General features: G+C 44.0%; 1 protein-coding gene across 1 annotated transcript in view; it reads right to left on the minus strand.

Annotated features, from left to right (window-relative positions):
- Window positions 1-22,048, minus strand: part of NVL (nuclear VCP like) — a 70,429-nt gene that overhangs the window by 2,640 nt on the left and 45,741 nt on the right. Inside the window, exons 19-21 of the mRNA XM_058669225.1 lie at window positions 5,934-6,040; window positions 3,121-3,197; window positions 748-836 (exon numbers count right to left, since the gene is read on the minus strand). Of these exons, the coding sequence (XP_058525208.1) occupies window positions 748-836; window positions 3,121-3,197; window positions 5,934-6,040 (273 nt within the window). The remainder of the gene's footprint in view (window positions 1-747; window positions 837-3,120; window positions 3,198-5,933; window positions 6,041-22,048) is intronic.

Genomic DNA, 22,048 nt, shown 5'->3' on the forward strand with positions numbered 1-22,048 from the left:
CACATGGATTTTGGGCCCGACACAATAGCCTAGTGGCTAAGGTCCTTGCCACGCATACGCTGGCATCCCATATGGGCACCAGCTCTAATGCTAGCGGCCCTGCTTCCCATCCAGCTCCCTGCTTGTGGCCTGGGGAAGCAGTCGAGGACGACCCAAACCCTGGGACCCTGCACCCACGTGGGAGACCCAGAAGAGGCTCCTGGCTTCAGATCGGTGCAGCTCTGGCCGTTGTGGATACCTGGGGAGTAAACCTGTAGATGAGAGATCTTTCTCTCTGTGTGTCCTTCACTTGTAAATCTGACTTTCCAATAATAAATACATCTTAAAAAATCGAGTTTAGATTTTTGAATGGGAACCTTAAAAATATGACGTTACTCTGCTTTTCACTCTTGTGGGTGTTTTGTAAACTCAGGAAAAGCATGAGCTTTCAAGGACTGATAAACAGACCAAGCTCATAATCATAATAATAATAATAAAATAATGACTCTGCCCATTTGTTTTTATCTGATCTCTGTATATGATAATAGGCTATAATACACTTTACTGGAGGAGCAGTGACAACACTGATATTATAATTCTCAGCACCCGAGGTTGCATGATTCTTCAGAAAACTTTCTAAAGTTAACAGAAAATCAACTTTAATTATCACAATTACTGCTGGAAGACAGCCATTGTCAGGTGAACAGTCATTTCAAGTGTGCACAGTGATATCGAATCACAACTGAGACGCTTCAGAGACAATCGTACCTTTCTCTTCGCCACTCTTCTGCCTTGCCATTTCCTGCCTCAGGGCGCACATAGAAGCTTCCCGAACCAACGCAGAGAGATCTGCACCCCTTTAATGAAGAAGTTCTTATTTAAGTTCAGAAACAGTATAAGCCCTGGAAGAAGGCTGCCAGCAATTTTTCCTAAGTCACATATTGAAGCATATGGAAAGAAGAGAACTGACAAAAAAATTTTTAGCTTTCATCAGAAATACTCCAGATCTTTACAAGAAAAAGAATCACAGAGGAAGCAATGAAATGAAAAATAAACATTCAGTCATAAGGGCTACACTAAAGTGCTGACTAGCACATTTATGTATTAAACAGTATATAAAATGAGCTTATATAAAACGCCATTTATGTCTCCAAGTTCAAAAGAGAAAAATACAGAGAAAGTCTTTGATGTGTGTGACTGCAGCTCAAGCTGAGCAGACATGGCCTAACAAGCGGCCACTTATTTAACTGGTCTAGGCAACAATGTGACCAGTCAGCACAGTTCTGAGTTGAACTGTAAAGACACTAGGGTTGACTGGGGCTTCAATACCTCACAGCCTTCCCAGGATTCTTCAGAGATTTGGCAAAAGGTCTCAATTTTAGGACTAAAGAACTTAGACTCAGTGTAAGGGTGATGATAACAGCATTCCGCCCTCAGTGCTACATCTGACACTGGTGCAGACACCATCAGCCAAGGCAAACAAGCAACTGCAGACTGAAGTCTCCCAAACTGCAATGGCAGAACTGAAACCCACATTTACCTCTGGATTTCAGCCGCATTTAACCGAATCCCCTTAATAATCTACACTCAATATACTCGGCGCAGGATTAGTTTTGCTATAAAAACCACCTCTGTAACTTAAAATCTTTCCAAATTCAAGCTATTGTATATATCTGCTTCAATTTTCCCTCCATCTCTAAGTAGTAAAATCATTTAACTAATAAAGACTGGGTTGATTTTGAATTAAAATACTAAGAAGACATTCTCCTTGGGGCCAGTGCGATGGCTCAACTGGCTAATCCTCTGCCTGCAAACACCAGCAATCCACACAGGAGCCAGTTCATCTCCCAGCTGTTGCACTTCCCACTAAGCTCCCTACTTAATGCATTGCCTAGGAAAGCAGCACAGGATAGTCCAAATCCTTGGGGACCTGGATGCACATGGTAGACCTGGAAGAAGCTCCTGGTTCCTGGGTTCGGATTCGCTCAGCTCTGAATGTTGCGGAAGTTCGGGGAGTGAACCATTAGATGCGAGATCTTTCTCCTTGATTCTTTTTCATGTAAATCCAAATTTAGGAATAGATTTATGTTGCTGAGTACAGGCTTCCAGGGACCTCAGATGAATGCAATGTCTTTATGCCTTAGAAGGCTTTGGAAAACACCACATTATTTGTATTTTTCACAAAGGCGTAGTTAGAGTACCAAATATCCTGTGGACAAAGGGCTTTGAACAAACTGGACAGGATGGTGTCTGTTAGTTAAATTCAAGTCAGATTTTCTTTTTTTTTTTTTTAAAGATTTATTTTTATTGAAAGGCAGATATACAGAGAGGAGCAGGGACAGAGAGGAAGATCTTCTATCCGAAGGTTCACTCCCCAAGCAACCACAACAGATGGAACTGAACCAATCCAAAGCCAAGAGCCAGGAACTCTTCCGGGTCTCCCACGTGGGTGCAGGGTCTCAAGGCTTTGGGCCGTACTCGACTGCTTTCCCAAGCCACAGGCAGGGAGTTGAATGGGAAGTGGAGCTGCCAGGATTAGAACCGGCGCCCATATGGGTTCCTGGTGCGTTCAAGGTGAGGACATTAACCACTATTCTATCACGCCAGGCCCAAGTCAGATTTTCTTACTTGGTCCCCAAATTGGGACAGTTAACAAATTTATCCTGAAGGTATGTGAAGAAAGCATGCCATATTAGAACAACAGACATTTGCAAGCTGAAGGCAGAATGACTGGATTTCCTGACATGTGGATGTGAATAGCTAGGCTGTGAAAATGAATTCTGAGAGTTGGGAAACAAAGCACCTGTAGATGAGTTTCTTTTCAGTGCTGGCACACCCGGGCAATTTGGGAGCCAGTCATGAAACAGCGAGTGTTCGAAAGAACAAACCATCGAAGAACAGCCACAATAGTTCAGGTGGCCTGGGAACCCTGAGGAAATGACATGAAAATCCTTCAGAGCCACCAACTCGACAGTCCCTTGTCTCAGCAGGGCAGGACGAGGACAAGCCAGACATTAGGTGCTTTCCAGGTCACTTCATTTCACCCATCTAGACATCTGGTCGGGAAACATTATTCTTCTCATTTTACAGATGAAGAAACTCAGCTCCAGAGAGTTGCCAGTTCTAGAGGGAAGCACTTACGTGTAGCCATCACAACGCAGGTCACTGGCAATTGCTTCTAAATTTACATCTGCATCCAATGGTGGTCTGGTACCATTCTAAATAAAAAAGAAGAATGATTTTTCACTGTAGTATTCTTTTGGGGGCGGGGGGTAGAAGATTTATTTTATTTATTTGAAAGTCAGAGTTACAGAGAAATAGAGATTCCATCTGCTGGCAAACTTCCCAAATGGCAGTTAATAGCTAGGTCGGGCTGACTCAAGGAGCCAACAGCGTCATCAGGGTTTCCCGCGTGGGTGCAGGGGATTAAGCACATGGGTCATCTTCCACTGCTTTTCCAAGCTGTCAGCAGGAAGATGAACAGGAAGGGGAGCCAGAATTTTAACTGGCATCCATGTGGGATGCCAAGCTTGCAGACAGTACCTTAACTCATGACCAACTTTGGCCCCTTGACTGAGGATCCATAGTTGATCGTATTGGCTCCTAGTAAAGAATTATGATGCGTGACTCAATTATGTAACTAACTGCCAGAAGCTGATTCCAAATTTGGAAAAGCTAAAGGAAAGCTATCTTATGCCATGGAATTTGAAGGGTTTCTGAGAAGTTGTAGCAAAAATAAACACCACTTAAAAACAAAAACAAAAAAACACCAAATCAGTGTTTCCAAAGGGGAAGGGAACACATTTTTTTCCCCTGGACCACATTACATGTGACACAGACACAGGTATGGCTCAGTTGCCTAGGAAGGGAGACAATATCAAACCTGCCAAGCAGAACAAGTAGTCACCTGTCCACAAATAAAACTGCAAGTCTTCTAAGCGAAATACATGTTCTTTTGATTTTAAGCCATCCCTGGTGTTCAAACCAAATTCCCACTGACTCATGAGGAAAGATGGAAGAAACGATCAGAACAATTTGAAACGTTTAACACTTAGTGGCAGGAGTGTTTGCTTAGGAAAGTAAAGCTCCACCTGCGGTACTGGCATCACACATGGGTGTCAGTTTGAGTTCTAGCTGCACCACTTTAGATCTGCTGTGGCCTGGGAAAGCAGCAGAGGTTGACTCAAGTCCTTGGGACCCTGAACCCACATGGGAGACCTGGAAGAAGATCTTGGCTCCCACCTTCAGAGCAGCTCAGCTCCAGCCATCACAGCCATTTGGAGAGTGAACTAGTGAATGGAAGATCTCTCTCTCCTTCTTTCTATCTTTCAAGGGAAAAAAACAAATAAATAAAAAGTTTACCACACACAAAAAGTTGCTGACTCAAAATTCACATAAATGTTGCATACATTCTTTTTTATTTATATTGTATTATATTAAATTATATTCTAAAAGAACTATTTTAGGAAGAAACATACACAGGCAAGTAAGCAACCATATGCCATAAGACAAAAGCAATCTTGAAGTGATTCAGAGTTCTAGCTCCTGATTCTTGAATCTTGTTAAGGCAGATTCCGAAAATCAAATCACAGTGTTCCTTGACCTAAACAGCTCCTGGTGATGTGGCCCATGGGCATTTGGGGATGATGCCAGGAAATGAGAACACTCTGTCTCTGTTTCTCTGCCCACACGCCCACATTATCATTTACTGCCTTGCAGCAGGGCATGCTCAAGTATTGCACTGAGTGTCCATTTGCGAGCCCACATTATGGGATTGAGATGCAGATGTTCATTTAATACATTCAAAAACCTTACATGTCCCATTCAATACACTTTCGACAAACAATCTTTGTACTTCTGTCCTCCAGCTATGCAACTAGAAGATGAAACTGCAAGATAGCTAAGCATCTTTTACTGTAAATGATTTCCAACTTGGTTAGGAAGGCGGTTAGCCCTGTGGGAAGATAGCTATGAGTACTGAGTGGGAATTGGGGAGCAGTACCTGTGGGTCTGACAATGAGTAAACACACACAACATATACTTCGTCATGTTAAAGGACATAGTTTAGGGAGGTGAATGTGAATGCTGTGGTGCAGCCAGGGTCACCATGAAGTCCATGTTCCCCATTCGAACTCCCCGGGCCCCTGCTCCCATAGGGACCCTGGCGGCTAACACCCTGTACCTCCCAAATATGACTCACAATATCTTTGTTCCTGAACTTTAAGCTTTGCTCCCAACATCTCTCTGATCAAACATTTCAGAGTAAGGCTACCTGTTCTGCGTGCTTTGCATTTCAACAACAACAAAAAAATAATCTTGGACATGAAAAACAAAAAAATGGGGCCCAGAGTGATAGCCTACTGGCTAATTCCTTGCCTCATACATGCCCCGGGTCCGATACAGGCACCAGTTTGTGTCCTGACTGATCCGTTCCGATCCAGCTCCCTTCTGCGGCCTAGGAAGGCAGTAAAGGATGACCAAAATCCTTGGGACCCTGCCCCCACATGGGAGAACTAGAGGAACTTCCTGGCTCCTGACTTCGGATCTGCTTAGCTCTGGAAGTGTGGCCACTTGGGCAGTGAACCAGCAGTGGGGAGATCTTTCTGCATTTCCTTTTCTCTGTATACTTTTTTTTAATTTTACTTCTTTCTATTATCATTTTATGATACAGTTCCATAGATTGTGAGATTTCCCTTATGCCCTCCCCAATTCCATGCCCCTCACTTAGATCCCCTATCATTACTATATCATGACTATAGTATAGTTCTTCAACACAATCATTATGTCCATCATTGTGGGAATGGACAATGGCAGAGAGTCCAGCATATTTATCTCCTTCTCTCTGTATATCTGCCTTTACAATAAAAATTAATAAATCTTTTTTAAAAAAAGCCTATTTAACTGTCTTTATTTAAGAGCAGCATTCACAACAGTAACTCATTTCCTTTACTTACTTTGGTGATGGTTTTTAAGATGGCAAGGCGATCTGCCGGGGGTGGCAAACCCACAAAGAGTGTTTTGTCTAGCCGGCCTGGACGCAGAAATGCGGGGTCGATGATATCTGGAGAAGTAGGGGCGGGGAAATACACAACTTACATAAATAAATCTCTTTAAAAAGAGCTTTTTTGTTTCAAATTGCAAAGACAAATTTATAATAGAAATAGGGAGAGAATAATTTTCCATCCGCTGGTTCACTCCCCAAAAGAATGCTACAGCCATGGCTGAGCTGATCCAAACCCAGGAGCTCCTTCTCATCTCACATGTTGGTACAGGGTCCCAAGCATTTGGGCCATCCTCTCTGACGCTGTCCCAGACCATTGAAAGGGACCTGGATCAGAAGTGAAACACCCCAGACTTGAAGTGCCGCCCAATGAGGATCCTAGTTCTGCAGGTGCATGCCTAGCTTGCGACCTCATTGCACTGGCCAGAAATTCTAGATCTTCTGTGTTCTTTTGTATCTTATGAAAGTCAGACGAACTTACTCCATGATTTTAACAATATTTAACTTCTGTTGGAAATTCTCTTGGTATAAAAAGGAATGATACTACAAAATGAAAAAACAAGTCATGTAGTAGTTATCCCATTGTATAGATATACAATCTGTCTTCTCATTCACCCGTTGATAATCATTTGGCTTGTTACCATTTTACACTACTGTAAAAATAACTAAAATGAACACTCTGTTGTAGGTCTTTGTATAGGCTGAGTATTATATATCTGAACATGTGAATTACCACATGACCTATAAACTTTATTTCTAGGTATACACCCAAGAGAAAGCATAAGTATACACAAAAATTGCAAAGGAATGCTCACCAATACCTAAAAAGCAGTAACAGTCCAGATGCCAATCAACTGGCAGAAAAAACATATGTAAGGTTGCACATTCATACAAAGGAACAGTACTCAGCAATAACAATGAATGCAGCACTTAATCCCCAACACGAAAAAGCCTTACAAGCATGACACTCAGCAAAAGTAGTCAGATATAATAACGCATCATGTAACTTCTATACACTATCCAGAATTGACAAATTCACAAAGACAGAAATCAGATGAGGGCCTGAGCTGAGGGAAAGAAGGAAAGCAAAGGGAACAGACAGTTTCTCTCACACGTTTGAAAAATTCTAAACTTATACTTGGGATGGCAACACAACTCTGTACAGAATATGCGAAATTACTGGATTACAATGGGTTCATTCTTTACAATTTTTCCAAATATGAAATTCTTCCTTAGAATTGTAAAAACAGATTTTAAGGGTTCCAGTGTTGTGGCATAGAAAGCCAACAGATTGTCTTGATATGCCAGTATCCCGTATCAGAATGCCAGATGGCTGTTTAACTGCTAATCCATTTCACTGTTACTGTGCCGGTGGAAGCACCAGCAGCTGATCTGCATACCCGGGCCCTGCCTTTACCCTGGCCCTGTCCTGGCCTGCCATCTGAAAAGCAAACTAGTGAAAGTTCTTTCTCTGTCACTTTGCCATGCAAATAAATAAAACAAATCTTAATTGTTTTTTTCTGGTACTTTTAAAAAATGAATTTTGAGGGCCCGGCGGCGTGGCCTAGCAGCTAAAGTCGCTGCCTTGAAAGCACCGGGATCCCATATGGGTGCCGATTCTAATCCCGGCAGCTCCACTTCCCATCCAGCTCCCTGCTTGTGGCCTGGGAAAGCAGTCAAGGATGGCCCAAAGCTTTGGGACCCTGCACCCGTGTGGGAGACCCGGAAGAGGTTCCTGGTTCCCGGCATCGGATTGGCGCGTACCGGCCCGTTGCGGCTCACTTGGGGAGTGAAACATTGGATGGAAGATCTTCCTCTCTGTCTCTCCTCCTCTCTGTATATCCAGCTTTCCAATAATAATAAAATCTTAAAAAAAAAAAAATGAATTTTGAAAAATGTAATCTTAAGACTAACAAGTTAACAAGCAAAAATTATATTAAGACCAAAAAGTGTTTATGAAACAGAAGCATATTTATTTTGAAGATTCATTTTAACTTTTCTTTATTGGAAAGGCAGATACACAGAGAGAAGGAGAGACAGAGGGAAAGATCTTCCACATTGACCAGAGCTAAGCTGATCTGAAGCCAGGAGCCAGGAATTTCCTCTTCCAGGTCTCCTACACAGGGGCAGGGTCCCAAGGCTCTGGGCCATCCTCTACTGTTTTCCCAGACCACAAACAGGGAGCTGGATAGGAAGTGGAGCAGCCGGAATTAGAATTGGTGCCCATACAGGATCCTGGTGGATGCAAGGCGAGGAATTACGCAGTAGGCTACCACGTTGGGCCCCAGAAGCAGATTTTTATGATTCATTAAACAAATAATTAATGAGTTCTACTATGTACCATGGTATGTTTAAACCAGCAGACATTATGGCGGGGCCTAAGTTATTTTTAAAAGGGTGGTACTGTGCCAAAGGGCAAGATATACAGGTTTGAACATGGAACCAAGTCATTGTTCAACTGCCCCCAAGGATGTAAGAGCACTACGATCAGACCTGTGAGAGAACACTCTATCTAACTTGAAAGTGAAAGCAGATAAATATTTAACTTTATTGAAATAAATATTGTCTGTCAGGCAGACACTCTCTCATCTGAAAAATAGTTATTAAGGGCTTAGAATGGACTAAGACTGAATTAGAAGTGATCTCTCAGAAATTTCAACCTAATTTTTAGCCACAAATCAGCATAGCATTGTTGACTTGCTTTGTTTTTTCAGCCGAGTAGGGGATAGACTGCTTTAAGTTATACTGGATACTGCACTGCACTGGTATGAAACAGACACCTTGGAGTACACCTCGGAGTGGCTATTGTGGCTCTGCGATCTCCGTAGGCTGACTAGGAGAAATCCGCTCTCCCATTTTTTTTTTGAACAATGAAACAATGAATTAAGCAGAAACAGTCAGTTCCCTGCCTGAGAACAGGCTTCACAGGAGTTGATATTTAAGAAGGAAATGAGACAGATGCAGTCTGCACAAAGACCTGCACTTCTTCCGGCTGACCACAAGGAAGGGTTATCCGTAGAACAGGGTGTGGACTAGGGCACACCGCATGTTAGAGTGCTGGTACAGCTCTGCAGAACAAGGTATAGTAGCAACAGCAGAGAATCTTTTTCTTTCTAAAAGCAAACAGCTCAAAAATCAGGAGAGAAATGACTAACGTAGGGCCCAGGATGATGACTCAGTGTCCAAATCCTTGCCTTGCATATACCAGAATAGCATATGGGCACCAGTTTGTGTCCCAGTTGCTTCACTTCCTGTCCAGAGCCTTGCTTGTGGCCTGAGAAAGCAGCTGAGGAGTGTCCAAAGCCTTGGAACCCTGACAAGCTCAGCTCTAGCTGTTACAGCCAATCGAGGAATGGAAAAACAGATGGGAGGACCTTTCTCTGTAAATCTACCTTTCCAATAAAAACAAATAAACCTATTAAATAAAATTTTTTTAAAAGACTAACAGATTTAAGAACTACTCACATGCAAAACACACAACGGGGAAAAAAAAACACTTAAAAAAATCCACCTCCTACATGACCTTCCTGAGAAAAGCCAAACAAAGAACTCTAGCTGATAGGGGAACTTGGGGAACTTCCTTACTAGTCCACAGCTCTTGCTGGGGAGCACAAGAGCTGGGGTTGTGGTGGCCCAGGCCAGGAGGTGGTCTCCGCCCAGCTTGGCTGAAATCAACATCAGCCAAGGAGGGTAGACTGTGGGTGGGCCATGCCAGGCTGGGGCAAAGCATCCACCAGCAGCAGCCAAAACCAGGGGCTGGGAGGGGAACACTGGGGACTTCCCTGCTGGGCTGGAGGTCACACTGCTGAGTACAAGAGCTGGGGATGTGGGTGGACCAGGCTGGCCAAGGCTGCAATAGCCATTAGCATGGCTATGGGCTGGGTCTGGGAGTGGGCTGGACTAGAGCTGGGCTCCAGTACTCACTGGTGTTTGTGAGAGCCAGAATGAGTATGGGAAAGGCAAGGTTAGGATGTGGTACCCTCCAGGTCACATGAGAGCCACAAGGCCACAGGTCAGTCAGCATAGGCCATAGTTCCTATAGCTGAGTGCCAGGACTGGGGGCCCACCAAGGAAAACAGGGCAGCAGCACTCGATGGCAAATGCGAGAAACCAGGCTGGCAGTCAGCCTGGTAGAGAACTTCCCTGCTAGAAATCCCCAGTTTTGCTGGCAAAGGGTTGCAGCATGTTCCTGGTCTGTGGATGCCCTAAGGGAAACTCTGTCAACCAGTAGACCTTGGAAAGATTTTCTCAAGCATCTAACAAAGAAACTGATGTCTCAAGAGTCATCAACAAAACCATTCAAGTAAAACTCTCAAAATACTCTTCCCCACACTGGGGTGTCGAACGCATCATCAAAGGGCCATACCCCATCAGTGGGCACTAATGTAGTTTGACAGCAAGAAGCAGCCCTCTCCCCTCCTCTGCTTCACACATGTGGAACAACACCACAAAGAGTGAAATGTATCCAACTCACCTTCCTGGACTTTCCCCACCCTAATCAGAGGCCACATGTGCATACATCACTCTAAAGCATGAAAGCAACATTAAAAATAAAATTATCAAAAATATAAGCATAAATAACATAGAATAAAAAAATTACACAAAAATGGGCCCAGCACCGTGGCCTAGTGGCTAAAGTACTCGCCTTGAACGCGCTGAGGTCCCATATGGACACCAGTTCTAATCCTGGCAGCTCCATTTCCCATCCAGCTCCCTGCATGTGGCCCAGAAAGGAGTCGAGGATGGCACAAAGGCTTGGGACCCTGCATCCGTGTGGGGGACACAGAAAGAAGTTCCTGGCTCCTGGCTTCAGATCGGCACAGCACTGGCCGCTTGGGGAGTGAATCATCAGACAGAAGATCTTCCTCTCTGTCTCTCCTCCTCTCTGTATATCTGACTTCACAATATAAATAAATAAATATTTTTAAAAAAATACAAAAAATGAATTCTAGTAAAATGAGGGAGTGAGTCAATGGAGGTTAGTTAGAAAAATAGAAGGAAAACAAATAAAAATAGGAAACCACCAGTCTCAACTGAAGTTGGATGGAAAGTTCCCCCAAGCACATGGCCAAATGGCAGACACGTCATGGCAATAAACATTGGCAGTTACTAAACACATGTGAGGAAGAACAAAGCAAACAAATTAAGAAAGATGATACTTATGGAACATAGGAATGAAAAGAAAATACAAGAAATGAAACTCAACCAGTACCATGCTTGGCTCTGCTGAACAAAACAGCTACTGCCAGAGTAATGTAAACACGTACCAATGATTTAACCAAAAGTTCTATAGCATGTCATGTGATAGTGAGGCGGGGAAAATGCGGAGTGTGAGATCACCAAGTCGGCCACATTTATCACCAAAGAAGTTAACAGACAGTCCCTAAAATCAGTGAAACACCACAATAAACCCATTCTGTGGAGATTCAGAGAAAACTACACAGAAAAAACAGCTCAGGAAGTTTAAAGCTGTTCCCTCTCGGCACAGGAGGAAGTAGGAGTGAGTCTCCCTTTTATTACAAGCATTCGTGTTGTTATTTCTAATAAGGTGATTTTTTTTCCCATTTATCTGTTTATCATTCTATTTGAATGGCAGAGAGTTGAGTGGATATAGAGATCTTTCACTTGCAAGTTCACTGCTAAAATGTCCAACAGTCAGGTGCTGGCCAGGTTTGAAACAGTTTTTTGGGAGTCAATCCAGCTCTCCCAAGTGTATGAGGTACTACAGCCAGGAGGTAGGCTGGAAACAGAGCTGGGAACTCTGCCCGAAGCTCTCTCATATGGGATGGTGGGGAACTCCAGCAGTCCAACCAGTCAGTGCCTTCACCAAATATGACCCAACAGGTACCTGGCATAAAAAGGACATTCTGCTACTTGCTAATGACAACTTCATGTATCTGGTGCAAAGTAATTAGAAACATACATCAGTTTTATTGCAAGATTAGATGACTTAACCTGGGAAGCGCTTACTGTATGGGCTGGAATCCAAGTATTCCTAGGATAATTATGATTATTTGCAATCTGACAAACTGAGATTCAAATCTTGGTGTCACCATGTACCATCTGTGTATCTTGAGGGCAAAGGATATAACTATACTTACCCTAGGCTTTTGCAAAATGCATGTTTATATAGATTTTTCTCAGGTGAGGCTTCACTGTGTAAGCCTTTAAGAGACTGCCTAGCTTCTAGTAGGTGCTCTAAAGAAACAGGTTGTCAGGCCCGGCGGCGTGGCCTAGTAGCTAAAGTCCTCGCCTTGAACGCACCAGGATCCATATGGGCGCCGGTTCTAATTCTGGCAGCTCCACTTCCCATCCAGCTCCCTGCTCGTGGCCTGGAAAGTAGTCAAGGACGACCCAGAGCACTGGGACCCTGCACCCATGTGGGAGACCCAGATGAAGTTCCAGGTTCCTGGCTTCGGATCGACACAGCACCGGCCATTGCGGCTCACTTGGGGAGTGAAAACATCGGACGGAAGATCTTCCTCTCTGTCTCTCCTCCTCGCTGTGTATCTGACTTTGTAATAAAAGCAAATAAACCTTAAAAAAAAAAAAAGAAAGAAAGAAACAGGTTTCAGGGCCTGGCACGATGTCCTAGCGGCTAAAGTCGCTGCCTTGAACTTGCTGGGATCCAATATGGGCACTGCCTCTAATCCCAGCAGCTCCACTTCCCATCCAGCTCTCTGCTTGTGGCCTGGGAAAGCAGTGAAGGACGGCCCAAAGCCTTGGGACCCTGCACCCGTGTGGGAGACCCGGAAGAGGTTCCTGGTTCCAGGCTTCAGATCGGTGCAGTACCAGCCGTTGCAGTCACTTGGGGAGTGAATCAACGGATGGAAGATCTTCCTCTCTGTCTCCCCTCCTCTCTGTATATCTTTGTAGTAAAAATAAATAAATCTTAAAAAGATTTATTTAGTTTATTACGAAGTCAGATGTACTTAATACATTAAGAAAGTATTGCATCCAATATAATTCTGAATTTGAAATAAACAAAACAATAGGCAATAAACAACAGAAAAGAATGATCTCTCCTGGTGACAGCTATATGAATGGGGACAAGAGGGAAGAAAGACTCACTACATCCAGTCACTCCTAGCCCAACACAGACCCATCTCCAACTGCAAAAAAAATCCGACCGTGTGTTAGGGACATCCCCAAACGGTACACAGGCACAAAATAGCACAGGCTCACTGATATGTGACCTTCCTGGGGTGGCAAGAGAGAGCAACACCACCACTTTGAGTAACTCATATGCAAAACACCAAGCAGTGTTACACTGCATGCTGCGACAGAGAAGCCAGGCCTGGACAAGGTGCAGACTAAAGTATGATGTGCTGGGGAGAACTGTCCTGCTACCTAATCCAATAAAGTCACCTGTTCAGCTCCTCTCCATGAGCCAGTCAGCAAAATTTCTTTACTCGTGCTTTTCCATGGACTCAAACATTAAGTCCCCAGTGAACCCTGTTAGGGTTGTACACTGGCCAATCCATGCGTTACAGAATCTAGGAGTGGGGACAATTATTCCTAACACTACTCTGGTTTCCTGACCACATCCATAATTTAAGAAAAGGGTGATTTGGAGAGGCGAGCCGAGGGCTGCGGGAGAGGACGTCTAGCTCGGATCCCGAACCCAGTCCGCCATGTGCCCATGGCTCATGGCGGGCTGGGCCCGGACATGCCTGGGTGCGGCCTGCTTCCTTCTGGGGTGAGTACGCCGAGGGGGGAGGCCTCCGTGACTGGGCATGTCCGGGACCCACCCAACACCCTCATTGGGTGGTGGGTGAACGGGATTGGGGAGGGGCGCAACCTCGGGCCTGCAGGATTTAACCTCCGGCTGCCAGAGGCGAGCCGAGGGCTGCGGGAGAGGACGTCTAGCTCGGATCCCGAACCCAGTCCGCCATGTGCCCATGGCTCATGGCGGGCTGGGCCCGGACATGCCAGTGCGCCATTTGGTGCCAGGCTGAGCCTGCTGGCCGCCCGGCCGGGGAGCTCTGGGGTATTGGACATCTGAATCGCTGCTGAGATAGCTCTAGAGTGACCCCACTGTTTCTGGGATCTGAGTCAATCCTAAAGATTCCCAATGCCAGTAACTCTTCCTTTGAAGAACTTCCAATCCCTTAATAATGCTGAGCTTTGAACACCTATCAAGTAAAAGATAAGCTCCGGCTTGTGTAGCAGGCTGGCACCTAATGGTCCTCGGAGCAACCACGTGCAGGTGCGTGATTTACAGCTAGGAACGGTCCCAATCTGGGATGCCACAGCTGGGATGAGGTTCCCACCAAGGGGTGTATGTGCTGGACTGGGGGCTGCGTTCTATCTAGGAAACAGTTGCAGTCACCCGAGGCACTAGTGTGGGCTGGGATTGGATGCACCAGGCCGGTTCAGATCCCAGCACCATCTGGTGTTATGGAGAAACAGGGTAGATGTGGGACTGACTAGGCTGGGTCTCAATCCCCTTCTGAGCCATGTGTGAGCTGTATGTGGGTATGGACGAGCCATGGCTGGGCTGAAACACCCAACAACAAGAGTCAGAATGGGGTGAAAGCCAGCCAGGAAAAGCCACTGTTCCTGCTAGGACAGGAGGTGAACTGAGTAGGGTTGGCTCAAGAACCCCCTGGCAAGCGCAAAATCTGGCATTGGGAGGGGTTCTGATGGAGGAGCCTGGGCAACTCCTCTGGCAGGACACAGTCCCTGCAGGTAAGCGCGAGAAGCATGATTGGAAACAGCCCAGAATAGGCCATGGAAAGTTTCCCACTGGCATGCATTCGGCATGGGTCAGGAGCAGGCCAGGCTGAATCAGTTCATGTCATCCTCTGGCAAATCCGATCACCAGAACAGAGTGTGGAATGGGCCGGGTTTGGTTGCGACAAAACCAGTACACATTCTGGAACGCCAGGGCGTGGTTGCCTGTACTGGATATGAATGCAGCACCCATCCAGCACACGTGAGATCCAGGAAGGGAGGGGCAGAGCTGGCGGGGGGGTTAAGGGGCTGGTCCCCTCGCTGGACAACCAATCCCACTGGAGAGTGTTGGCTGGGATAGAGACAGACACGACTAAGCAAGGCTACAACACCTGTGCGCTGCATGTGGACAAGATCAGGGCCACAGCATCAGCTGGCAGAAGCTGGCACTGGGGACTAATTCTGTCGAGTCAAATCACAGGACCACCCAAAGAGTGCATAAACCGGGACAGAGAGACCTGGGAGGGAAAAAGTGGGTTCCCCCTTCTTGGGTCACTATTCCCGTGGGAGGGCATGAAAACTAGGACGGGGGCTGGGGTGGCTAGACAGAGGCACTCAACAATATCTGTGAGGGCTGGATGGTTGAGTCGATTAGATAGAACTAAGCTTTAATACCCATTGACAAGTACCAGAGCCAAATGGGATGGGGGACAGACTGGTCTTCTGCTACACAAATTGGCAAACCAGGGTAGGGGGCAGGCTTAGTGGGGGTTATTGTGGGTCGCCCCGACTAGGCTGCAGCTCCCACTGGTTGATGTAAGGGCCGAACCAGACTGGACTGCAACACCCATTGGTTCCAGTGCAACTCGGGACTGAAAACAGAACCAACACAGCAATTGCAACCACCAGCTGATCAGGGTGATGGACTGTGCCGGGCCCTGTGCTTGCTAGAACATACAAGAATCTGGTCTGGGAATACCTCAAAGTATCTTTGGAGATCTCCCCACTTGAACTGCTGGACTCAGAATTCTAACCAAGAAAAGACAGAAGACAGAATAGGACAATCATTCATCTCAGCTACATGTTGGCAGCGAAATATGGGACAAATGGAGACTTCATGATGGACCATATCAATCAGTGGACCACCTCATCGAGCGAAACTGGCAGTGACTCATAACTGGAGAACTATTAACTCCACTTGAGCACATATCTCAGAGCATGCCCCACATACGGGACTTGGGGTGGGCGGGAAACCGGATGGGGCTTCTCCCTCAATATCCCCTTTTACCTCAGATACATGATGGAAACAATATGGACATAATAGCATTGCCCACCTCCCTATCCCCCTGAACCTTTTTTTTTTTTTTTTTTTTTTCCTTCTCTTTCTTGATTTTCCTTCAACTATAGTTAACTATGTAAAGATTGTCAACAACAATGAAATTGTGTCATGTAATGCAATGTAATTAATGAATAAATGAATATTTAAAAAAAAAAAAAAAAAAAAAAGAAAAGGGTGATTTGTCAGGGGCTGGCAAAAAGCTAAAAACAATAAAGTAATCATCTTTAAGGGGCAGAGAAATTCACTCTGTAATACCCAAAACCATCAGGGCTGGGCTGAGCATTGAAGACAATCCAGGTCTCCATCTGTTGGCATGCAGCAATCCTAAAGCCATCACTGCTTTACAGACTGCACTGCCTGGCAGCTGGAGTGGGGAACTGAACCCAGGCAGCCCAAAGAGAAATAAAGATACCTTGACCACTAGGTTAAATGTCCACTCTGGTTGGCCAACATTAAATTTACAAATGTTTCATATATATATAGGCTCAGATATTTCCGTAAGCTCTTTCTATAGATCCTTAAAGTTAACACAGCTGCTTATATACCTGTTCAATTGAAGAGCAGCCAAAATAATTCTAGAAAGCTAAGTGGGATTTCGGCTTCCATGACCAGAATATAGGCACTTCTTCCTTTTATTTACTAAGAACAGTTAAAGCTTCTGAAATTTACATATAAAATAAACCAAAATCCTTGAAGGTGAAGAGAAGGTAACAAGCTTGTTAGCAGACCTAAGACTCAAGCATGTAATACAGGGGTTCAAGAAATCTAAGGAACATGTTACACAGGAAGTGAATCAAATGAAAGCTGATGTATGAGAAATTAAGAACACAGTGGAACAAATTAAAAGTACAGTGGAGAGTCTCCAAAATAGAATGAAAGAAGCTGAAGAAAAAAAATCTCAGAATTAGAAGATATTTCCTGTCACCAGGAGGAAACAAACAATAAGCCGGAAACAGAGCTGAGTCAAATTAAAAAAAGTATTTAAGAACTGAAAGACACTATTAAAAGGACAAATATAAGAATTATGGGAGTCCCAAAAGGTGCAGAGAGAGAAACTAGGATTAAATGTGTATAGAATGAAATAATAACAGAAAGCTTCCCTAATCTGGAAAGAGAATTGGAAACAACATCCAGGAGGGGCACAGAACTCCAAACAGGCTTGACCAAAAGCGATCTTCACCACGACACATGATAATCAAGCTCATTTTCAATCAAACATAAGAAAAAGATCCTTAAATGTGCACATGAAAAAAAAAATCAATCGACATATATAGGAATGGTAATTAAATTCACAGGAGACTTCTCACAAGAAACTCCACAGGCCAGAAGAGAATGGAGTGACACATTCTAGACTCTAAGAGCAAAAAATTATTGGCTGAAGATAATGTACCCAGCAAAGCTTTCCTTTGTCTTTGAAAATGAACTAAAATTTTTTCACAGTAAAGAAAAGTTGAAAGAATATGCCTCTTCCAAACCTGCCATACAAAGGATACTTAAAGGTGTTCTTTTGAAAGAGAAAAGGAATAACACCCAATAAAACCAAAGGCAAATGTAAAGAACATCCCAGTAAAATAACAACAGAGCACTAAACCAATGAACACCCATTCCTAAAATGACAGGACCAAATTACCACTCATTCATATTAACCCCAAATGTAAATAGCTTAAACTTATCAATCAAGCATCATGGATTAGTAGAGTAGACTAAAAATAAAACCCATCAAAAATTTAAAAAATAAAACCCATCAATTTGTTGCCTCCAGGGGGCATAACTCGCCAACAAAGATCAGTGGAAGCTATATCTCATGGATTTTGTGGGTTTTTTTTTTAAACTTCAACTCTTCAAGACTCTGATTAAATTCTTCAATGATCCATAGATCACACAGAAACATCATTTTCTTCAAGAAGGTTCTTAATTATTTCTTCAGCAACACATTAGTCATTTAGTAGCATGTTATTTAACATCATGGCATTGTAGATTTTTTTTTTTAATTTCTATTGTTGATTTTGTGTTGTGGCTTTTCATTTAAGGGGAATGCACAGTAACTGTATAATGGAGACTATCATATCCAGATGTGGATATAATGCAGCATGCATCTGTACTTCCAGACAAAGATGGACTCCCAATAAAACTGTTTACTAGATCTTGACAACAGGATACTGGACTCTGCCATTGCCCATGCCCACAATGATGGACATATGACTGTGTATGAAGAATTATACTACAGTAATAATATAGGGGAGGGGCTTGGCGGCGTGGCCTAGTGGCTAAGGTCCTCGCCTTGATCCCATATGGCTGCTGGTTCTAATCCCGGCAGCTCCACTTCCTATCTCTCCTCCTATCAGTATATCTGACTTTGTAATAAAAATAAAATAAATCTTTAAAAAATAATAATAATAATAATATAGGGGAACTCAGTGGGGGGGGAGGGAATCTGGAGTGGGTAGTAAGGGAAATCCCAGGGCCTATGGAACTGCATCACAAAATAATAATAATCATTTTAAAAAGCTAAAAAAAAAAAAAAAAGAAACACTGCAATCTGCTTGTGCTGGTTTAAGAACAACAACAACAAAAAAAAATGGGGCAGCCGAAAGATATATAATACACACACACACACAATCCAAATCTTTTTTAAGAGACATATTTCAGGGGGTGGGAGAAGAGATGAGATCTTTTATCCACTATTCACTCCTCAGATAGCCACAATAGCTAGGGCTGGGACCAGGCTGAGGCCAGAATCCTGGAATTCTGTCTGGGTCTCCTAGCAGGGTGACAGGGACCCAAGCATTTGAGCCATCTTTGGTTCCTTTCCCAGATGCAATAACAAGGAGCAGACTGAGAATGGAACAGCTAGGAAATAACGCACTTTCATATGGGATGTCTGTGTCAAAGACAATGGCTTAACCTATTGCAGCACAATGTTGGCCCCAAGACATGACAAGTTTGGACTGTAAGTTCAGGACTCTAGCCAAACACAAAGGAAAAACCAGTGGTCCTAGCTCTACCCATGTGGAAGTCCAGACCTCTACCAGGGCCCGACTGCAGCAATACAACCCATCGTCCCTGCACTTGTTTAACCGAAGACTGAGTGGAGAATCAGGACGTAAAACTGCACACCTGGGAAAAAGCCTGTTCAGCACATAGTGTCGTCGCTGGAGAACATGTGACTAAAATAGTAAGGTAACAACAGATAGAGGTAAGGTTGAGTTTCCATCATATCCAGTGATAATGGGGCACCTTGTTTCTCCCCCTTAGGGAGTCAACAGACTTGGTCATGAACTTGGTTGCACCTAGACTTGTACCTGCACCCAGCAGCAACAAGGAGGTTACCCTTTCCTCTGTTGGCACAGTGTCAGATCTGAAGTACCTCAACGTTGTTAGGGGGCATGGTGCTATGGCTCACTGGCTAAATTCTTGCCTAAAAAGTGCCACAGTCCCATATGGATGACAGTTTGTCCCGCTTGTGGCCTGAGAAAGCATTAGATGTCTGCTCAAAGTCTTGGGACTCTGCACCTGTATGTGAGACCTTTAAGAAGCTCCTGACTCCTGGCTTCTGACTGGCTCAGTTCTGACTGTTGTAAAAACTTCTGAAGCGAATCAGCAGATGGGAGAATCTTTTCCTCCGTCTCTCTTTCTCTCTGTAAATCTGCCTATCCAATAAAAATAAATCATAAAAAGAAAATAAAGCCAAAGAAATTAGGACACTGACAAGTTAAAAATTTAAAACTATAATAAAAAAAAAATTAAGATATTAACACTGAGTTACTCGAACTATTCAGCAAGGATTTTAATACACCATGATAAAAGTGCTTAAGAGAATAAGAGTTGGGCCCGGCGCAGTGGCCTGGTGGCTAAAGTCCTCGCCTTGGAAGCCCTGGGATCCCATATGGGCGCCGGTTCTGGTCCCAGCAGCTCTACTTCCCATCCAGCTCCCTGTTTGTGGCCTGGGAAAGCAGTCAAGGATGGCCCAAAGCTTTGGGACCCTGCATAGCATGGGAGACCCGGAAGAGGTTCCTGGTCCCGGCATTGGATTGGTGCGTACTGGCCCGTTACGGCTCACTTGGGGAGTGAAACATCGGATGGAAGATCTTCCTCTCTGTCTCTCCTCCTCTCTGTATATCCGGCTTTCCAACAATAATAAAATCTTAAAAAAAAAAAAAAAAGAGAGAATAAGAGTTAATGTATATGAAACAAATAAAAACAAAAGAAAATGGGAAAATTAATGCAAAACAAAATGACAGTGCGACTAGTACCACAAGAAGCCTCTGCTGTAAGAATCCCATGTGGCTGCCAACTCAAGCCCTGGCTGCTTCAAATCCAATTTCCTCCTTGTGGCCTGGCACAGAGCACCTAAACCCACACAGGAGACCCTGAAGAAGCACCAGACTCTTGCTTTAAACTGTTTTGGCAATTTTGGGGAGTGAACCAGAGGATCTTTGTCTATCCTTTCTTCTGTAACTTTGCCTTTCAAATAAAAACAGATGACATTCTGAACCCCTAATCTACACAAAAAATACATTAAATGTATATGGTCTAAATATACCAACTGAATGAATTTATCAGTGAATTAGAAAATATGACTGACTGGAACCTGCAGTCGTTCAAGTGGCTGACCCCCCCACCTCTAAGCACTGCAGCCCATAAAGATGCTGGTCCTTGCCTTGGTGGCTCTACTTCTGACGCAGCCCCATTTCCTATCCAGCTGGTGGCCTGGGATAGCAGATGATCCAATACTTTGGTGCAGGGTCCCAAAGTGTACCTCCCGCATAGGTGAGGTAAGGGACGCTCCTGGTTCTTCTTGGCTCCGCTCTTGCTGCTGCAGAGGTTTGGGGAGCATACCAGTGGATGAGAAATCCTTGTCTCTCCTTTCTCTCTGTAAATCTGCCTTTCCAGTAAAAGTACATGTTAAAAAAAAAAAAAAAGCCCACCCTGCTAAAAAGTCTTGCTAAACAGCTACGACATCATACAAACCCATCAGCAATAAATGAGTCTCCTGCTTTTTGTGGTGAATTTTGGACCTTAAACTATTCTGATATGTGAGTGCTGTTTTCTTTTGTTGTTGTTGTTGCAATTCCCTAATGAAACATATATGTATATATAATTCCTTGTTTTCACTTGCCATCTTTTAAAACATTCTTTTTTCTTTATTTGAAAGGCGGAAGGGCAGAAACTGATCTCCCATTTGCCGGTTCACTCTCCACAGGCCTGAAAAAGTCAGGGCTGGGTGTGTGTACAGAAGTGAGGAGCCAAGCAAGCACGCAAGCTGGGCTACCCATATGCATGGGAATACAACTTAGAGCCAACACTGATGCCTTTCAGGGTCCACACTGGGAGTTAGATCCATGCACTTGGGGAAATGTACACATCCTACCTGCTAGATTAAATGCCCATACTCTGTACGAGAACAGATGAAGAGTTCTGTTCAGTTAGGAATATAGAAGGGAGAGATAAGAGCTACCACAAAAGTAGAACAAAGAGATCTGTGTAGTGACAGTTCTGCATCTTGATTACAGGTGCGAAAATTACCAAGAAACGGACAATTTTAGAAACGTCTTTTTCTTATTTCTGCTATGGTACCACAGCTAAGCAAAATGAAACAAAAAAGGACAAATGCTCTATTTATTTTATTGGAAAGGCAGATATACAGAGAGGAGAAGAGACAGAGAGGAAGATATATAATGGAACTGTCACATAAAAATAAATACAACTAGAAAAAATCTAGAAAATCTGTTTTCAAATTTATATAACCATCAATGCAATGGGAATAGTAATAGGAAAAATTTGGTGGCACCAGTGTTGAAGGAAAGACATATTGCACATAGGAAGGACAAAACACAGGTACCATGTTCTTTATTTACCTGCCATTCACAACGAAGCCAAACTGCCAAAGGCTTTACATTCAGGTCCTAGTTTTACATCTGAAATTGAGAACTTAATGCTTCAAACAAAGGTGCAAGATACCACCAGGCCCCAGTGTCTTGGCCACACATCCTTAGCTTAACTCTGAGAGTGGTACAGCTTACCCTACAACACTCTGATCATCAAAACTCATG

The sequence above is a fragment of the Ochotona princeps genome, chromosome 10 (genome assembly GCF_030435755.1).
Source record: "Ochotona princeps isolate mOchPri1 chromosome 10, mOchPri1.hap1, whole genome shotgun sequence".
NCBI lineage: Eukaryota > Metazoa > Chordata > Mammalia > Lagomorpha > Ochotonidae > Ochotona > Ochotona princeps.